The sequence below is a fragment of the Rhinopithecus roxellana genome, chromosome 20, assembly GCF_007565055.1.
Source record: "Rhinopithecus roxellana isolate Shanxi Qingling chromosome 20, ASM756505v1, whole genome shotgun sequence".
In the NCBI taxonomy this organism is placed as follows: Eukaryota; Metazoa; Chordata; class Mammalia; order Primates; family Cercopithecidae; genus Rhinopithecus; species Rhinopithecus roxellana.
Window position 1 is genome coordinate 65,250,567 of NC_044568.1, and position 21,315 is coordinate 65,271,881.

The window sequence follows — 21,315 nt, forward strand, 5'->3', positions numbered from 1 at the left end:
CAGTGGGCGGGACATAGGCGGGTCAGGGGCAGGGCGGTAGGCGCAGCTAGGTAGGTTTCGATTTTCTCCGTCAGACGTCAGACTGCGCCTGCGCAGTCGACCTGTGTCTTTCCAGGGCGTGGGAAAGTTGACAACGAAGAACCTGGAAATGCGCCATTTTAGTCCCTTTGTTCTTTTGTTCCCTCCCTCCCTCTGTCCAGACAGTACGTAAACTGCAACACCTCGTGCAGAGTAATGTGCAGAACATGAGGAGTAACAAAAATTATCTCCTTGACCAAACTCTAGCCAGGCTCCTCAGCCATTTGTGGACTAGACCTCAACAGACTTGAACAAAACTCTAACACAGTCTCTAACAGTTCAAGGTAGCATCTCTAGGATGACTACAGCCCCGCTTTAAAGGGCCTGCCTGAAAAAAACTCAGGCTGCCAAAGGAGTTTATTGTTCCAGCCTACACTTTAAGATATGGTCCCTGTCTCCCAGCCTCTGTGGGAGGATAAGAACCTAACTTCCAGAAACACCATTTAACAAACCCAGATGGGTTTCACGCGGACTAACCCCCACTTCGCACTTTTTGTAATGTTTCACTTCCCTCACTCTTCTGCGCCCCCTCATTCGTCTCCCCCTCCCTATTCCCCCATTTTTCCTTTAAAGTCTGAGTAACATTTGTACAAATCAAAGTTCAGTTCGTGCTGGACTCTTCCCTATTCCATTAGTATATTACTGGTTACAACCTGTCCTAATCACTTTACTGTCCTGCTTTGTCTTTGACAAGAGCACGGGGATGGATTTTTTTTCTGGCTGAGTAGAGATCCTAATGTCAGGCACTGCGGACAGTGAGGGCCACGATTCTTTGGAGAAAAGTTCCAGGGGTCTATACCATTGGAAACTAACACCAGCTAAAAGGATTTTCTGCTCTGCGTCACAACTCATGGAAGTTGCTGGTTCTGATCTAGAGCTGGGAAAGGTGAACAGGTGATTACAAAGCCGAGGATGTTTTGTCAACTTCCTGGAACAATTCCACCAGTCAGAGCCCAAACCGGGGGCAAAGGAGGAAAAGAAACTCGAAGCAGGGTGTGACCAGGGTAGACAGGCTGAAAAAGGAAACAAAATGTAACATCCTAAGAGAAAGTAGGGGCGGAATAAAGGAACTAACCTTCGCCCGCAGCTCAGATTCTACGCCGGCGCCCGGAGCAGTGCCCTGTTGCCTAGCGACGGCGCATGCACACTGAGCAACGCGAGCCCCTAAACACGCATCCGCGCCTGCGCAGTCGCAGGTCGCCCAGGGTCGGGATGCTGAAGTCGGCCGGGGACTGCCGTTAAGGCGCTTGGTACCACCCCGTGTTGATACTCTCCAATTACCCTGTAGGCGGGTCTCGGTCACAGAAAGAAAAGGTGAATTCGCAGCTGAGAGCCCTCCTCTCTCCGACCTTTTTTTTTTTTTTTTTTTTTTTTTGAGACGGAGTTTCGCTCTGTCACCCAGGCTGGAGTGCAGTGGCGCGATCTCGGTTCACTGCAACCTCTGCCTCCCGTGTTCAAGCGATTCTCCTGCCTCAGCCTTCTAAGTGATCAGCCCGCCTCGGCCTCCCAAAGTGCTGGGATTACAGGCGTGAGCCACCGCGCCCGGCCGTCTCCGATCTTTACACGCATTCTTCGTGTTATCTGAAGACACTGACGCCACCACCCAAAGCAACTGGCAGTTGACTCTCGGGAATTTTAAGCTTGTGTGGGAAGCAGCCGCCTCCCGGTAGTTCCTTTTTTATCTAGAGACACCCGGGACGTGGGGGACACCCCAGCAATGCCATCCCTCCTTTGACCTCCATAGCGCGCAGAACTACAAAGTTGAGTAATAGTTGATTTGAAAAAAGGAAAAGTGCGTACACACACACACACACACACTTAGGCACAGGATAATCGCAAAGTATGACCAGCAACTGATAACTGATTTCCTCAGGGGAGAAGAAAGTGGGTGGCTGAAGGACAGGAATGAGAAAGGACAGTTGCGTTTTTTTGTATCGTTTGAAATTGCCCAGTGTGCATGTGTTCTTTTTAAATGTTTGAAGAGCCGTTGGCTCCCTTATCAAATTGTACATACCAAGGAAACTTAGGAATTTAAGAACTCTCAGTAGGATTCTGTAATGCTGGGTAGAAGTTTCTGTACGTGTGAAGCTAAAACGTCTTTTGTAAATCACGGAGTCTTCCTGTTTATTTCTGGTTAGAGATCTTTGGGAGCTTGGATGGAGGAACAGGAAAAGAGGAGCCTGGCTTTTTGGAAAATTGGCAGCGGTGACATACAGGAAACTGAAATCTTTATCTCATCTCATCCTTTGTATATTCATTTTGGATTTGCTGAAGAAAATTAAAAGGTAAATTTTGCTGTGAGCTCAGTGAACTCAAACATCAATTGAAAGGGAACATATGCTGTTTATTTTTGTGAAGGACATTAATTGGCAGGGTTGAGTCCTGAAGTTCCTCTTTTAGATAAGGAAAATTTCCCTTGCTGAGAAATCTCTAGACTGGTTGTGATAGATTCCTAACCCCCAACCTTGAAAGGTAACTTAAGGCTCCCTACTCTAAGGGAAGGACTGAGGAAAATAATTAAACAGGCAACTGTGCCTACAAAGATTTGCAAAAAAAAAAAAAATAGGACACTTCTCATTCATGGGGTCAAGCCAGAGGCATCAACTTTGTGACCTAGTGAGTGGTTAGTGGATCTAGGCAAGGGTAGTAACTTGGGACCAGAGATTACGGATCCAAAAAGTTGAAAATTAAAGACAAAGGCCAGAGGTTATAACTTACTGCCTCTTGGTTTGCCTTGTTTGTAAGTAGGAAGCCAGAAGTTGAGCTCCCAAATAAAATGTTTTAGGAATTGTGTTTCTTAACTCCAGAAGCCAGTACATTTACAAAGTAAATGAAACCTCATAGGTAATGAAACAATGAGACTGAGCAGTGCCTGGGATTAGAAATTCCCAAACAGAGGAGAAAAAAACACATCACAGAAGAGTCATACTTAGTAAAGTTTATTAAAAAAAAAAAAAGAAAAACAATAATGTATGCCCTCGGCAAAATAAAAGATCTCGTCAATATAAATGTTTCTTAGAAAATGTATGAAAAGATAATATAATATATATTAATAAATCAATATTAACATTACAGCAAAAGTAATAATGATCATATAACAAGGACAAGTGAAGATATTTCTCGACCTTACACAGTAGTATTTCTGGAAGGTCTCTGATTCCTGCTTGCTCTAGTACAGACGTGCTATCACTTTAAGAAAGCCTGATGCCTCTAGGCGTGGTGGCTCATGCCTGTAATCCCAGCACTTTGGGAGACCCAGGCGGGCAGATTGCCTGAGGTCAGGAGTTTGAGACCAGCCTGGCTAACATGGTAAAACTTTGTCTCTACTAAAAATACAAAAATTAGCCGGGCATGGTGGCACACACCTGTAGTCCCAGCAACTCGGGAGGTTGAGGCAGGAGACTCGCTTGAACCTGGGAGGCGGAGCTTGCAGTGAGCAGAGATCACGCCACTGCACTCCGGCCTGGGTGACAGAGCAAGACTCCGTCTCCAAAAAGAGAAAAAAAAGAAAGCCTGATGCACACAAATCTAAATTTAGGAGGTCAATCAATTAAAGGATATTCATTTGCATCACAATTCTTTACTCCCCCCAAAAATCAATAAAAAGTTAAAATAGCAACGTTTCCTAATGTGTTTAAAATGTAATTAACCAAATACATGTGTCCCCAACTTCTTTCCAGTTGTAATTCTATTGCATAAAGTGAGGTATACCTGAAGTGAGGCAGTAAGAGCGTTGACCTTCAGACCTGCCTGGAGAGAGTGTGTTCTTTCTTAGAGTCTGAGGAAATGGTTGGGGGCATAAGTTCTCTCGATCTTTTTTATTTTCCCTCATCCTGAGCTCTTATTTTCTTGTCTCAACTGCTTTCTGGTAAACTTTGTTCACCTGGTACTTTCAAGAAAAAAAGGAGGAAATCTTACGACAGGGAAGCAGATTAATGAATTAGTGAGTCACTCCAGCAGCGCCGAGCAAGGGAGAATCTGGGATGTGATCGTACTTGGGGAAAAGCAGGAACAATCTTAAACTCTTGACATGGTGCATCTGAGGCCCCTCTCCCAGTAGGGCCACCTGAGTCCCTGAGGAGCCGCAAGGCCTAGTCCAGCCCTCCCCAGATGGGACACATCCTCAGGAGAATGGATGCAGGCCTATTTATCACACTCCTCCTGGCTGCCTTCAGCACAATGGTAGTGCTGCTCACAGAACTCCTGGATCCGGCTGCACGCCTCCAGCATCATCACCTCGGGGACTGTGATGACCACTCGGATGAAATTCGGGTACTCGAAGCACTAAAAGAAAAGTCTGTTACTTTCAGAGCAATTGAGTCTGGTACTGGACGACCCTAAAATGGTCAGGACCCTGATCCACAAGAAGTGGTACCATTTCATCAGGGCCATCAGTTCATTCAGTTCCCATCACTGGAATGCTAAGTCAGCGACTGAGTTCATTCATCTTAAAAGGACTTGTGGGACAGGCTCGATTTCCTCTCACCTAGAACGTTTGTTTACAACTTTTCTTCCCAATATGGATGGAATTATGATCGGGGGGAGAAGCAAATTTTAAATAGGCTCCAGTGAGACATATCAGTTTGAATCTTTTCAAATGAGAAGACATTTTGTTGGAGGAGAAAAGGTCAGGCTAAAAACCAGCTCAGAGCTTGCTCCTGGGGCTCTAGAAACTGTTGAGAATGTCCTGAGAGATACAAGCACCCACCGTTGCTGGGAGGCAGTGGACAGACTGCTCAGCAACTAACCGCTCCGTGAACTCCACATCGTTCTCAAATTCTGGGAAATGTTCCATCTCAATTCCAACCTATACCAACAGGAGGGAGAGGCCAACTTATCAGAAGGAGGGAGAACAGGCCAATTTCCTATGCCAGAAATTAAGATAGGGGCTACTTTAAAAGATATCTTGGAACTGTACTACTGATCCCTGGTAAATAAGAGGGCTAATACAGAATTTTTCTCAGGGAAGAGAAAATATATTTTTATTAATAATTTATTAAAGAGTTTCTTCCTAGACGCTGATAAATAAAAGCTGGAAATAGAATGCTAGTATGTCTCAAAAGAGACACTATTAGCATTAGGGCCAGGCAATTCTTTATGGCATGAGACTAGCCCACCCCTTGCAGGGTATTTAACATCCCTGACCCACAAAATGGCAGCCCCTAGTCATTCTGAAAACAAACAAAATCCCCATGCATTCCCAGATACCCTTAGGGAACCAGTATCACTCCTAGTTGAGAATTACAATGGTATAAAAAGCCTCTTATTTGTGTCTTAAATCTTCCCTGTATCTACATATATGAAATGATTCTCTGTACTGAAGAAATAAATCTTTTTTTTTTTTTTTCTCATCTTTTCAGGTGGGGTCTCACTCTGTCTCCCAGACTGGAGTGCAGTGGCATGAGCAGGGTTCACTACAGCCTCGACCTCCCAGGCTCAAGTGATTCTTCCATCTCAAGCCTCCTGAGGAGCTGGGACTACAGGAGTGTGCCACCACGCCCAGCTAATGTTTTTTATTTCTCGTAGAGACAACAGGGTTTCACCATGCTGCCCAGGCTGGTCTCTAACTCCTGTGCTCAAGTGATCCGTCCACCTTGGCCTCCCAAAGTGCTGGGATTGCAGGCGTGAGCCACTATGCCCTGCCTAATTCAGTCATTTAAAGAGTTTTATGAGAACTGATAGAGGCTAAATTACTTCAGTGGGACAATTCAGAATAAGACAACTCCTAAACTGCCTGGCGCAGGAGGCTAGCTGGTTGTCTTTGTACCCTGCGTAGTGGCAATTCTGCTGAATGACTGCCCTTTGCCTTACAACATGCATAGATCTAGGGCCTGCCACCCACATACTCACCATGAGGTACATGGCACCAGAAGGGCGGACTGGCCGGAGTCCAGGGATGGCAGCCAATGCCCCAAAACAGAGATCAGCACTGGACTACAAGAGGAGGCAAGGAGAAATCAAGGATCAAAATTTAAGTAAAAGACAAGTCATTAAAAATAGACCCCTCGTTGAAGACTGAGAATGTAGACGTGATGTTCTGGCATAAGGAGTGAAAAAGAAAAAGCTCTATCACTTGAAGCTTTTCACCAGGGGCAGAGAGAATGGCCGGAAGTGAGAAACATGTGGGTGGATGCTTACACCGATGCCATTTCCTAATATTGGAACATGGCTCCAGAAAGGAGAACCAATTATTCCTAATTCCACAGGTGGCATTCTCTGACTCCCAAACTCCCCAAGTGGAGGGCAGGAGCTGCCCGTACCTTGAGAAAGCTCAGAGTGTTGTGGTAAAACTCTTCTGGGGTGCGACGTAGGATGCTTTTCAGAGCTCCCTGGACAATGGTACAGGGTCCCAAGATGCGCTGACTCAGCTTTGCCAGCCCATCTCGGATCTAAAAGACACAAGAAACATGTTGTTTAGCTTTTCTTAAGCATCCCTGTCTTAGGATTTCTTGTTCTGACCTTTCTATCAGATTTTTAATATTGGGAAGTGATGGTGTCTAGTGGCGTTCTTAGATCAGACCCTCTGGGTTCATAGCCCAGCTCTGCCACACACCTGCTGTGTGACTGACAAGGAGAAAACAAAAGAAAAAAAGCCTCCCTTGTTCCACTGTGCTCATGAAGTAAATATATACCCCAAATCACACATACTGTTTCACCATATTGTTCTTACCTCATTGCCAAAAATGTCTCTTCGGTCATGAATGAGGATCCAGCCCAACCTCCAGCCAGGAACCAGCCAGCGCTTGGCCAGCCCTCCACAGGACAGGATGGGGACGTCGGTGCTAAGGGTGGCCAGTGGTTCATATTTGCAATCCGAAAACACCTGAGAAGAGGTACTGGTTGTGGTTGTTTTCTTGTCTACTCACTGCAATCCCAGATCCCATGCCTCCCACCCGTTTCCTTCTATCACTAGGGACAGGTCCTTGGATTAATGGGATCATCCCTACCCTGAAGCATAATTGGGATTGCAAGAGGCTTCAAAGGGGACTACACAAAGACATTTAATTTGGTATCTGGACTGGATTAAAGGAAGCCTAAAATAAGGAAACTGAACCTAGCCCAGTAATATTTACAACTCTATGAAGCTGACTCTATGAAATTCCTGTCTATAGGAGTTAGAGATTTAAAATATGAGTCCACAATCTCTTATCTGAAATTCCTGAGGCCAGGTATGTTTCATAATCCAGAATGGTTTGGGCTTTAGAAAGGCCATGTAGCACATTTACCGTATGTTATGTAACACTCCCAGAGCTGTCTAGGATAGTAACCCGAATCAAGAATATTGACATTTCTGCCATTTTCCCCACACTCTTAACAAATATATAGATCCATAAATGGGAAAAATAAAAATTTACAAATATCAGGTCAAATCAGGTTTTGCAACCAAATGAATTCCAAGAATGTTTGGATTTCCAAAGTTCTTTGGGTTTCGAAAAACTGGCTAAGGAGTTATGGGTCTGTATGTTTGTTAAAAGTGCAGGGATACTGATTTGCTGTAATGAAACAATTAGGAGTTGCTTCCGATTATTCCACTTCTAAAGTTTTCATAAAATAATTTGAGATTATTGTAGTGATATATCCTGATCAAGACTCACCATGTCTCCATAGATCTCATCAGCTAAGATGGGGACACACTGCCGTGCAGCCACTAAAAATAAAAGAAACATGCTGAAATCAGTTTTAATGTGAATTGCTTTATCATGTAATAGTCACATAATATCATGTAATTTCCCTATCCCGTAATATTAAGAAGTTACCATTCTTAAAGAGGAAGACAAAAAGCACAAAGTGTGCTTCCCATTTGATGTTTGTGTGTTTTGTCTTCCTATTTAAGAACTGTAAATTCTTAATATACTCTTCCAGAGTGCAGAGCCTGAATTCGCCATTTAAGTAACTAGATATTTCAGACCCTATCTTCAACATGATGGGAGTGATGAAGAGGCAAGTATTATTCTTTTTTCTCCTGGGAGTGATAAAGAGACAAGGATTTCTTCTTTTAGGCAAGCCCTACCACTCCTATTGCACAGTATTGATGAGCGACATCAGTGGAGCTCCCCACCTCCACCCCAGGGTTGGAACTTGACTGCTTTTGTCATTTCACACAACAGCTGAAGGATTCTGTCCCCACCTCGTCCTCTGTGAAGTCTGCTGGACATACCTGCCAGAATCTTCTGAAGATGACGTTTGCTGAACACTGACCCACAGGGGTTTGATGGATTATTGACAATGAGACAAGCTGTCTTTTCATCAATCAGAGATTCCAGTTGTTTCAGATCAATTTCCCAAGACTTCTCTGGCTGAAGAGAAAGAAAGGATGAGACTAAGATGATTCTGAAACATTTAGGGGGAATCCTCACTTATCTCAAGGGTCCAGTGTAAGCAATAAAGTCTGTCTCTGGCTTCAGCCACCACTTTGAGACCTTCCTCTGCTGAAGTAATGGTCATATATTTTTTACAGGTTAGTTACTGAGCATTTGAGTCTAAGATTAAAAAGTCATTTACCAACAAATTGTAGAGTTTGACCTCAATTCCCATAGATTCAGCCAGAGTCCTGTAGAGAGAGAAACCAGGTCTTGGAACCAGGATGTTTTGCCCTGGGTTGGCCAACACAGCTAGACACATTTCAATAGCTTGACTGCAGCCACTTGTCAGAATGACATCCTGTGAAGCAAATAAAAGGTTAATTTCATTAGGGATTCCAACAGCAACAGGAGAAAAGAAGTTGTCAGGTGGGTGAATTGGGAGCAATTGTGAACTTCCTTTAACAAGTTGTAAGTAGTAGGAAATGTACTAAGCCAAAACCAAAAGAAATTTATATATGTTGGCCACTTAAACAAATCACTTTAAAAAGGACAGGTTGGCTGTGACTCAGCAGACTTCCATGAGAGAGCATGCTGGCCTTGGACCTTTTTCGCCTGGTTATTTATTTACTTTTGGCCAGAGATTTGAAGCCTGGCTCTTCTCTGACATAGAGGGACAGACACATATTATGTTAGAAAATGCTGACCCCACACAGTAGACTATAGAGGGAAGGACATCATTTAAACTTGGCACTGCCATCAATTCAGCATGTCCTGGTACTTCTATCTTTCTCTCTAAATGACCTTACAGTAAATGAGAAAAGCTACAATTTTTTTTTAAAGACCCTATTGGTAAAATTTTTTAAAATAATTTTTTGGTGTTTATGAGTTATTCTCAAATGATCTTTTACAGACAATCAAATATAGGTGCTCTCTGGATCCTTTCAGCCTCCTTGAGACAGACACCACATTAAGTTGTATGGGATGGTCATTATCACACTGTAATGACATTAACTGTAATCACTGATTAGTGACCCCACTATATGAGAAGTCTCTTCAAATTGCTAAAGGGAAATTATTCTCAGCTTTTCCCCCTCTGACACCTGTACTTCTTGTGGAACAGAAACTAGGAAAAGAGGGGATAGTTTACCCTAAATTGCTTCAGAGCTGGTGTTTTGTATAAGGCTCACCTTAGCTTCTAGGGGTGCCTCGGGACAGTGGTAATAAGAAGCAATCTCCTCCCGACTGGATAGGAAGCCTGAAAGAAAAGAGTGGAAAGTGGAGCTTTTTTGGTTTTTAGAGACTGTGTCTCACTCTGTCACCTGGGCTTGGAGTGCAGTGGCACAGCCATAGCTCACTGCAGCCTCAAATTCCTGGGCTCAAGGGATCCTCCCACCTCAGCCTCCTGAGTAGCTGGGACTATAGTTGTGCACCCCCACACTCAGCTAATTTTTGATTTTTTTTTTTTTTTTTTTTTTTTTTTTTTTTTTTTTTTTTTTTGTAGAGACAGAAACTCCCTCTGTTGCCCAGGCTGATTTCAAATTCCTGGGCTCAGGGGCTTCTCCCACCTCAGCCTCCTGAAAGTGCTGGGATTACAGGGGTGAGCCACCGTGCCTGGCCAGAAGATGAAGTTTTCATCCCCGAACTGACAGCTATGCCCTGGAGGTCCAGCATGGGTTTCAGGCTGCCTCTGCCCCTGCTCACAGGGCATTCTATTTAGTTAAGCTGTCAGCCACTGTGGATAAAGGAGATTCACTTCACATTTTATGTTTTACAATTTTAGTATAAGCACAAATTTATAAACGATAACAAGGAAGAGCTCCCCAAATACTCTGCACCATCTTGATTTCTGTGATTATGTTTTATTCTGTGTAAAATAAGGATTTCTATTATTCCTAAATCTTTTTTACAGACTGTATTTTTTAAGAAGTTGTCATCACTGGGTGCGGTGGCTCATGCCTCTAATCCCATCACTTTGGGAGGCCGAGGTGGGTGGATCACCTGAGGTCAGGAGATTGAGACCAGTCTGACCAACATGGAGAAACCCCATCTCTACTAAAAATACAAAAATTAGCTGGGCATGGTGGCGCGTGCCTGTAATCCAAGCAACTCAGGAGGCTGAGGCAGGAGAATCGCTTGAACCCAGGAGGCAGAGGTTGCGGTGAGCCAAGATCGCGCTACTGCACTCCGCCTGGGCAACAAGAGCAAAAAAAAAGAAGTTGTAATCAATGCATTCAATTCATGTGGTCCATTTTAAGTTTTTTATGTTATGTAATATTCCTATCAGTATTTTGTACAAATTTTTATTTCAAATTATTTTTGTACAATATTTCCAAATGTTGGCTTACAAGCTTGAAGTATCAGCAGTTTCATGCCCATCCTAACATTTTGCAAAATTTATATTCAAAAAGACAAGTTAGCAAGGCTAGAGGCACTATTTCATAATGTTTACTAATTTAATGGGTACAGACGGGTCTCTCAAAATTATACAAATCAGCACTTCTTTAATTACTAATGAGGAAGAACACGTTTTTAGATATATATTAACACCTGTATCTCCTTTGAAATGAAATGTTCAGAACCTTTGAACATTTGTCAAATGGAGATTTGGTTTTGGTTTCTCAGGTTAAACCAGTTTCCTAATACTTTGGATATTAAAGTCATTAGAAACTTTTCTTATAACTTAACTTTTGGTCTTGATTTTGTTTTTATTTTTGTTGTATGAAACTTTATAAAATGTAAGTAATCAACCGAAAAACCATGAAGTCCCCGATATAATTCTTTAAAGTGTTTTTAAAATTTGATTTTATCATGAAACTGGAGTTTTATTCTGCATTAAGAATATGTTTCTATGTACACATAAGGAAAAAAATGTTCAACATTGAAAGTCAAGCAATCATGTACTTTACCAAAATATTCAGGGTAGAAATTTTTAATAGATGGAGAGAATTAAACCTAAAAAGGAGTCATTTCAATCTATCAGAAACAACCTTCTATCCTTCAGTTTGACAGCCCATTTTTTGTTGTTCTTGGGTGTTTGTTTATTTGTTTGTTTAACCTCTTTAGTCTTAAATAGTAACAATTGCATTTCAGTGTGCTCAGGACCATAAGGAAAATAGGCTTTCAATACCTAGAGAAGCAGAAATGAAGCAAAGGAGCTATGTACACAGGGAAATAAGTAAATCCATTTAGGACCTAGAGGCTCAGCAAACACGAAGCTCCTGCCAGACTCAAGACCTTCAAATTAGAATTAGTAATGATAGGATAGGCACTTTACTTGACAAATAAGTATGTTTGGGAGCCCAGAGGGGAAGTGCCCATATGCTAAAGAAAGCCAGGAAAGAAGTTGGACCTTGATGCCTTGTATTTAAGCATTCCGAGACCCCTTTTCCAAATCCAAAGTGCCATGTAATCTTAGCCTCTCCTTAGGAATTATGCATCAGGAAAGTGAAGAGAATTACTAGACATTTGGTCCTGTTATTGTAGCACTAAAGATTTGGCAGCCACCAGGTATGGGGTGTCGGAGGGGCTTACCGATGGATGGGGCATAGCCATTATATTTGCCCGAGTCCAGGGCATCTTTCATTGCCTGGGTAACTTCAGGGTCTGTAGGCAGGTTTCCAAACACAGTAGGGTCCCCTTTTTATGGGAGGAAAAAACAAAAGGAGCCAAGAGGTTATTCTCCCATATTCAGTACTTAGACTCACCCCCAACTCCCATCTCCTCCAACCAGCCTGTGAACATGAGAGTAGAGGGGGACAATGACAGCCCCTCGGTAGTGTCCCCCAACTCACCAATGGACAGAGAAATCATGGTTTTGTTTGGATTTGGTTTCACCTTCATGTTGTCCACAATGGCTCGGATGGGGTTGAAAGTTTTGTTGGCCATGTCTGAGGGCCTCACAGACCACCTGGTATTCCTGCCTTTCATTTTCCCCGGCACAGAGCTTCTCCCACCAACGTTGACATGCACATCCAGAATTGAGGGAAGGTTGCCTTTGCTGCTCATCTGAATCACGTATGGGTCCATCACTAGCGAAGCCTGCAAGGGGAAAGAAGGTCCCTGTGATGTTGAAAACATAGCCCTGGGAGAGAGGAGCTACATTTTGGACCTAAACATTGGGGTGACTTCACTAAAAGTGTCTTTCCAAACTCTCTTTTTTTTTTTTTCTACTTTCTCTCATAAAGTAGCTTTACTATGAATGAGGGGAGTTTTAAGACTTTTTACTGAGATGGAAAATAAAGCAAGAACCCATCATACTTAAGTAAGATTTGCTACATGCATCTGCAATTCCTGTCAAAGCTTAGCCATGCTCTATGTGAAACCAAGAAGGAATAACATGAAAATTGTTCATCAATCAAAGCATAGGTGCTCCCTCCTTTCCATGCGAGCCTATCCAAGAAAATCTACCTAATGCTTCTTGTCATCTGCAGAGAACCAGGAAGAACCATTCCATCTTGTTAGAAGTTCCATGTAAATATCATTGTTAGTAAAAGTAAAACCTTATCCCATAAGGATCCTACAGCCCTAGTTGGAAAAAGAAATCAATACACCAAAAAGAAAAAAGTGAACAGCCTAATCAATCGCCACTGCCTGATCAGCTTGGGCTTGAGATTTTTACCTTCCAAGTAAAGGAGAAAGCAGCCTCCAAGAAGCGAACCCTGAAAGCCCCCTTAGCTCTTCTTTGACAGGTTACAGTGGCAATGAACTCAGATGCAAATCCTGACTCCTGAAATAGTCTCCACAAACGGGCGTTGAGCCTGAAACTGTCATGCCATTGGTTGGGAATGAGAGCTCAGCAACCAGCCCTCCCCTCAGCTTCTTTCCTCCTCTCCCCTCCTCATTGCCTCTTATCCCTAAGCCCACCTCTCACCCTCAAAGCAGGAATTTGTCCTCACTTCAAGCATCTGGAATTCTCCTGTGTTAACTCTTTCTGGGCACTTGGTGAGATGATTTGAGAATATCTACTGTCAGAGGGTAGTTCTTATTACAGCTGATAGCTTTTATTAAAATTTTTTTATTGTTACAAAACAGCCTGTTAAAATTTTAACAGTACAGAAATATATAAAGTAAGAAGTGAGCATTCTTCTTTGCACCTGCTCCCTGTACACTTCATTCTCGCTCCCAGGGGTAGAGGGTGGTAATGGTCAGGCTCTTTCTCTCCATTCAGAGATAGATACATTAGATATAGGTGCATAGATACATAATTTTATAGATTTCAAAATGCAGATAGGATCGTGCTCTACACCTTGTTTGGTAACTTTTTTTTTTTTTACTTCCTACATCTTGGACACCCCTCCTTGTCAATCCACAAAGTTTTGCTCCAATCAGAACAAATTGGGCACTTAAGTTCCATTCAACAAATATCTGAAAAGCACAGGGTTTCCAAGGCAGCGGAAACCTGTGCAGTTTTATCCTTGCACTGCGCGTGAATTCTTCACTTACCTCCTATGGTTATTGGAAGAATTTAAAATGTCAGGTGTGATCTACACAAAACAACTTTGCTAAGCAAAACACAAGGTCCACAGCCAAAATCTCAACATTCCTGTAAGCAGATGGAAACTACCACCCACTGAAGGGTTAGGAGAAGCCTCAGTGGTCTCCCCAGGGCTGAGATCCTATCTGTGTATTTGTTGGAAGACAAAGATTTTTCACATCAGTTTGTTCTTCTCCATCCACTTTTCAGGGAGTCAAGCCTCCAGTGGGGTTGAATATAGTAGTCCTCCCTTATCCACAGGGCGCTCACTCCAAGACCTCCAGTGCATGCCTGAAATTATAGATGTCTGAAACCATGGGTAGTACTGAACCCTAGGTACGCTATGTTTTTCTTATACAGTAATGGCAGGTAACGTCTATAGCATGGATACACTAGACAAAATTATTCACGTCTTGGGCCAAGGGCATCCTTGTCATAAATGTTAGTTTACATATTTTATTATTTCCTTAAGACAGATTTCTATACATGGACTGTGTTGAAAAGAATAAGCATTTTCTCTTTTATGATTTTAGTAAATATGATATATCCTTATATAATAAATTCAAATAGAGATAGATATACATGAATTAAACCCTGATCACCTTCCCTCCCTGCATTCCCATTTCATATAAAAAAAACATTTCTAGTCATTTCTTGTGTATCCTTCCAAATGTTTTCTATGTTTATTACAATACGTATATAGCTGGTTTGGGAGTTGCTAAAAAAATAGAGACTAAAAGTGGTCTATAGTTGCACTGTCTAATATCATAGCTACTAGTCATAAGTGGCTGTTGAATACTTGAAATGTGGCTGGTCTGAATTAAGATGTGTTGTTGTGGCTGGGCGCAGTGGCTCACGCCTCTAATCCCAGCACTTTGGGAGGCCGAGGCAGGCGAATCACGAGGTCAGGAGATAGCGACCATCCTGGCTAACACGGTGAAACCCCATCTCTGCTAAAAATACAAAAAATTAGCCGGGCATGGTGGCGGGCGCCTGTAGTCCCAGCTACTCGGGAGGCTGAGGCAGGAGAATAGTGTGAACCCGGGAGGCGGAGCCTGCAGTGAACCGAGATCATGCCACTGCACTCCAGCCTGGGCAACAGAGCGAGACTCCGTCTCAAAAAAAAAAAAAAAATGATGTGTTGTTGTAAAATACATATCAGGTTTCAAAGACTTAGTATAAAAAAAAATTAAAGATCTCATAATAATTTTATATGATTACAAGTTTAAAGAATATTTTGGGGCCGGGTGTGGTGGCTCACACCTTTGGTAATCCCAGCCCTTTGGGAGGCCAAGGTGGATGGATCACTTGAGCTAAGGAATTCAAGACCAGCTTGGGCAACATAGCGAAACCCCGTCTGTAGAAAAAAATACAAAAACTAGCCAGGCATGGTGGAATGCACCTGTAGTCCCAGCTACTTGGGAGGCTGAGGTAGGAGGATCACCTGAGCCCAGGAGGTCAAGGCTGCAGAGAGCTGTGATCATGCCATTGCACTCCAGCCTGGGTGACAGAATGAGACCTTGCCTCAGGGAAAAAAAAAAAAAAAATATATATATATATATATATATATATATATACACACACACACACACACACACACACACACACGTATGTATATATATGTGTATATATATGTATATATATGTATATATATATGGTGTACTGAGTAAAATAAAATACAATACATTCTTAAAATTAATTTCACCTATTTATTTTTATGTCTTAAAATATTTTTATTAGGAAATTTGAAGTCACTGTGTGGCTTGCATTCTGTCTATTGGACAGGGCTATTCTGTAGCTTGCTTTTTTAAAAATCTTAATAACGTGTGGGCCGGGCGTGGTGGCTCATGCCTGTAACCCCAGCACTTTGGAGGCCAAGGCAGGCAGATCACCTGAAGTCAGGAGTTCAAGACCAACCTGGCCAATATGGCGAAACCCCATCTCTACTAAAAATACAAAAATTAGCCAGGCACAGTGGTGCGCACTTGTAATCTCAGCTACTCAGGACGCTGAGGAAAGAGAATCATTTGAACCCAGGAGGTAGAGGTTGTGGTGAGCCAAGATTGTGCCACTGCACTCCAGCCTGGGAGACAGAGTGAGACTCCGTCTCAGAAAATAAAAATAAGTAAATAATGCGTTGTGTGAACAGCTTTTCCATTTTCATACAGAGGGATCAACTTCATTCTTTTTAATGTCTGCATAGTGTTTATTCTACTCTCATCAGACATGGGGCAGCTTCCAATATTTTTTCCTATTACAAATAAGGCCGGGCACAGTGGCTCACGCCTGTAATCCCAGCACTTTGGGAGGCCGAGGCAGGCGGATCACGAGGTCAGGAGACCAAGACCATCCTGGCTAATATGGTGAAACCCCGTCTCTACTAAAAATACAAAACATTAGCCGGGTGTGGTGGCAGGCGCCTGTAGTCCCAGCTACTCTAGTCCCAGCTACTCGGGAGGCTGAGGCAGGAGAATGGCATGAATCCAGGGGGCGGAGCTTGCAGTGAGCTGAGATCGCACCACTGCACTCCAGCCTGGGCGACAGAGCCAGATTCCATCTCAAAAAATAAATAAATAAATAAAGGCATATCGAATGTCCTTGTACATTTATGATTGATAGAGAACTTTTATGCATATCCTGTTATTTGAAGGATAGTTTCCTAGATGTGGAGTCACATTCCAAATACTGATAGACCTGCTGCCAAATTGATCAATGACGGACTATACAAAGACGAAAGCAATGCAAATATGTTTAATTTGAACAACCTCTTGGAGTTCAGACTATCTGTCATGACAATATACTGTGCTTTAGAGATGACACAGGTACCCCACTGAGTGTTACTGTAGTGGTTCTCCAGGTGGACAGAGACTCAGAGGTGTTAAAAAAATTATTCAATAACACTTGTTAAAGCATGGTAAGGCAGACTTTATTCAGGACCATTCCAATAGCTAAATGGCCCACAGCAATGGATTTTCCAGTGGGGAAGAAAGATTCGATTCAACTCCAAATATGGTGATGGCAAGTGTGGATTTATAGCCAAGGATGGAAAAAATAAGAGGAATCATCAGGAATAAGGGAGATTCTGCTAAACTGACCTAGAAGGCCAGTGTCAGTGTCGTCCTGCTGAAGACAGGTCATGGTGATCAAACATTCCCTGGGGGACGGCGAAGAATGAGGAACCCGGTCACATATGCAGGTTGGGAAATCTTGCCATAATAACTCAGGGTTCTTTGCTAAAACTGGATCTTGCAAGGAAGTGCAGATGGGCTTAGAAGAAGATCCAGAAGCCTGACAAAAGTCTGGTCAATCAGAGAATCTTTGTCAGAGGTTGAGATCATTGGTCTTTAGAAGAGTTAGATCAAGCAAGGATCAGATTTTTCTCAATGTGAGAAGGCTACTGTGACTGATTTCTGTCACTCAAGGTTCAGGTTTTCTTTTCTTTTTTTTGAGACGGAGTCTCACCCTCCTCACCCAGGCTGGAGTGTAATGGGGCTATCTCAGCTCACTGCAACCTCCGCCTCCCAGATTCAAGTGATTCTCCTGCCTCAGCCTCCCGAGTAGCTGGGATTACAGGCACACACCACCACACCCGGCTAATTTTTGTATTTTTAGTAGAGATGGGGTTTCACCCTATTGGCCAGGCTGGTCTTGAACTACTGACATCAAGTGATCCTCCTGCCTCGGCCTCCCAAAGTGCTGGGATTGCAGGCGTGAGCCACCGCACCTGGCCTCAAGGTTCAGATTTTCAAGGAGACTCAGATCCAACTCCCCTCCCACTTTCACACAGCCTGTAAGATTGGTGTCCTATCTCCAACTGGACATTAGACCAGGAGACTTAGATTATTCCCTTATAGGTTGTGACCCCTGGGGTCTTCCCTTTTTATCTTGGGAGCTCAGGCATTTTGTTATATTTTATCAAGCATGTCTAAATATTTTTGTAATTGAAGATTATCTAGGTTATCCTGTCTTCAGTATAGTCAGAAAAGGAAATCTGTCTTCTTCCTTACTTAAAATGTCACTTTGTACTAAATTCCTATATCTTCTTGAATCTGTTTCTGGCATATGCTATTCCAGAATATTCTATCCCAGAATGAACATTCTTACAGTTCTTCATACACACAGCCACGTTGCTTTAAGAAAGGCCATTTACCTTTCTAACAGTAATTGTTTGCAAACCCTGGGAATTATTTTCTTTAAAAAAAACCTTTACCAAATTGATTGATGGAGGAAAAATGATATCCAAGTGCTGCTGTTATTTCTGTTAACTCTGTCCCCTCTATTTTAGCGAGGGTGGTCATGTTTCATGTTTCTTTGCTCTTCCCATTTTGTGAATTGTCTGTTCATGTCCCTCACCCGTCTGTCTACAGGGGGACTCATCTTTTTCGTAGGTAGGACTTTGGCCTAGGAAGCCACTGCAAAGCAACAAGACAGCTGCTTTGAGATCACTGGCCCAGTCTCCTCTGTGTCAACCTAACTGGCTGAGACTCGGGTTTACATATCAAAGAACAGCAACCAGCACAAAATTTTGGCAGGTTGTCCTGCAAATAGTGCCACTGACGCAGAATCTGCAGGGCCAAGGGGTGTGTGATGGGGACAAGGGCTGCTGTACCAGAAGTCATCACCATGGACACACCCTCGCGGCGGCTTTGGCAGCTGACAACGAAACCTAAATCAGAGGGAAAACAGACAAGGCAAACAAGCTTTTGTCACGCGCTCTTCTGCAGCTAATGTTTTCCCTTAGTAAAAAGCAGACAGAAGGGCCGGACGCGGTGGCTCACGCCTGTAATCCCAGCACTTTGGAAGGCCGAGGCGGGGAAACACAAGGTCAGGAGACCGAGACCATCCTGGCTAACACGGTGAAAACCCGTCTCTACTAAAAAAAAAAAAACAAATTAGCCTGGTGTGGTGGCGGGCTCCTGTAGTCCCACCTGGAGGCTGAGGCAGGAGAATGGCGTGAACCTGGGAGGCGGAGGTTGCAGTGAACCAAGATCACGCCACTGCACTCCAGCCTGGGAGACAGAGCGAGATTCCATCTCAAAAAAAAAAAAAAAGCAGACAGAGAGAACATGAGAGGACCCAAGTGTACCTGGGAAGCTTTCCTGATGCCAGATAAACTTTACAGTGAAGTCAGGACCCAGTAAACTGTAGAAACACTCGCTGTTGTTTTTTTTTTTTTAGACAAAGTTTCGTTCTTCTTGCCCAGACTGAAGTGCAATGGCATGATCTCGGCTCACTGCAACCTCCGCCTCCCAGGTTCAAGCGTTTCTCCTGCCTCAGCCACCCAAGTAGCTGGGATTACAGGTGCCCGCCACCATTCTCGGCTAATTTTTTGTATTTTTAGTAGAGACAGGGTTTCACCATGTTGGCCAGGTTGGTCTCGAACTCCTGACCTCAGGTGATCCACCCACCTCAGCCTCTCAAAGTGCTGGGATTACTGGCCTGAGCTACCGCACCTGGCCTTTTTTTTTTTTTTTTTTTTTTTTTTTTTTTTTTGAGGCGGAGTCTAGCTCTGTGGCCCGGACTGGAGTGCAGTGGCCAGATCTCAGCTCACTGCAAGCTCCGCCTCCCGGGTTTACGCCATTCTCCTGTCTCAGCCTCCGGAGTAGCTGGGACTACAGGCGCCCGCCACCTCGCCCGGCTAGTTTTTTTGTATTTTTTTAGTAGAGACGGGGTTTCACCGTGTTAGCCAGGATGGTCTCGATCTCCTGACCTCGTGATCCGCCCGTCTCGGCCTCCCAAAGTGCTGGGATTACAGGCGTGAGCCACCGCGCCCGGCTTGGCCTTTTTTATTCTAAAGCATAAAACTGTTGTTTGCCATTTTGTATTTAAAAATTTTTAATTGTGGTAAAAAAAAAAAAAATTAAATTTACCATCTTAACTTTTTTTAAGAGGCAGGGCCTGGCTCTGTTGCCCAGGCTGGAGTACAGTGGTGTGATCATAGCTCACTGCAGCCTCAAACTTCTGGGCTCAAGTGATCCTCATACCCCAGCCTCCAGAGCAGCTAGGACTACAGATGCACACCACCACCCCCTGCCAATTTTTTATTTTATCATAGAGATGGGATCTCACTATGTTGTCCAGGCTGGTCTTGAGCTCCTGGCCTCAAGTGATCCTCCCACGTCAGCCTTCCAAAGTAAAGGGATTACAGGCATAAGCCAGTATGCCCAGCCAACTTAAACATTTTTAAATGTACAGTTTAGTTTATTCACATTGTTGCACAACAGATCTCCAGAACTCTTTCATCTTGTGAAACTGAAACTCTACACCCATTAAGCACGAATTCCTCCTTCAATTTCCCCTTAGCCCTTCACAACCACCTTTCTACTTTCCGATAGAAAAGTATTTGTGAAATAACACCATCACCTAGAGATAACCACTGTTAACCATTTTGCCCACAATTAACATCTTGAAATTTCTACTTTTTTCTAGATACACAGTTGTTTATTCCATGGTTTTCATTTTACAATATATTGTGAACATTTTCCTAAGACTATAAAAATTTTTGTAAACTTGCTTTTCAACAGTCGCCTAAAACCCCAGGGCCCTCATTTTTACAAACCTGTTTCCCACACCCTTTCTTTTCTCCACCTATGCAGATTGGGCATCTATCCCACACCTAGCCCTATCTGGCATCTTGAACCTGAATCAAGTCATGTAATCTTCACATCAGTCCTAGAAGTAGAGCCTGTTTCATTCCCACTTTACAAATGAAAGCTAAGTCACATTGGTAATTGGTGGTGAGATGGAGTTCAAGCTTCATAATCTGGCTCCAGATCTCACTACACAAGGCTGCCTCTCTTTAGAGGACAAAGTAAGTTAAGAAGCATAGTCTTTTCTTCTCTAAGGAGTATAAAAAGAAAAAACATGAAGACAGAACCAACTGGGAAAGCCTTAAGAAAATAGTGAATTAACTATGTGGATTGAGCATGGACTACTCTCCGACCTTTTATTGCTCATCTTTATTAATTATTTTGTATCTTTGTACCCTGAATTATCATTAGTTATCACTCGACTGTTGGGTACAGAGAATGTACATGTTCGACTTCCCCTAGCCGACTGTATGTTATGTGAGGAAGTGCACAGTGGGGACATTCCTAATACTTTCAACATCCTCCTTCATGTCTGGCCCAGCACTTTACAGAAGCCGTGTTCAATACTCATTAGCCAGTTGGCAATGAATTACAGTACATAATCCAGAGGGGTAAAAATGGTGGAAGAAGTGGTAATTGAAGGGAAACCAAAGTCTTTGCATGTTTGTTGTATTTGTAGATGGTAGGGTGAAGAATTTAGGAGGGATTAAGAGACCAGGTTGGACTTTGATAATGTATAATGCCATACATTTATACAGGGCTTTGTGGTTTGATCTCCCATTCATCACCTCAATTATCTCATGTCATTCTCTCTCTCTCTCTCTCTCTCTCTCTCTCTCTCTCTCTCTCTCTCTCTCTCACTCTCTCTCTC

The 21,315-nt window shown here is 43.2% G+C and overlaps 1 protein-coding gene and 1 long non-coding RNA gene across 2 annotated transcripts; one reads left to right on the forward strand and one right to left on the reverse strand.

The window, feature by feature from the left end:
- The first annotated feature begins 1,279 nt into the window (after nt 1-1,279).
- On the forward strand, nt 1,280-8,376 carry LOC104654755. The gene is made up of 3 exons (XR_746891.2): nt 1,280-1,392; nt 2,217-2,363; nt 8,079-8,376. It is a non-coding gene; the product is annotated as an uncharacterized LOC104654755 (long non-coding RNA).
- TAT (tyrosine aminotransferase) lies at nt 3,882-13,100 on the reverse strand. The gene is made up of 12 exons (XM_010354037.2): nt 13,000-13,100; nt 12,173-12,419; nt 11,913-12,017; nt 9,569-9,636; nt 8,581-8,739; nt 8,237-8,375; nt 7,674-7,726; nt 6,749-6,901; nt 6,339-6,467; nt 5,929-6,012; nt 4,787-4,885; nt 3,882-4,362 (listed from the first exon to the last, which is right to left on the reverse strand). Exons 2-12 carry the CDS (start codon nt 12,405-12,407, stop codon nt 4,222-4,224), a joined length of 1,365 nt encoding a protein of 454 aa, XP_010352339.1. The 5' UTR covers nt 12,408-12,419; nt 13,000-13,100; the 3' UTR covers nt 3,882-4,221.
- Nucleotides 13,101-21,315: the final 8,215 nt, after the last annotated feature.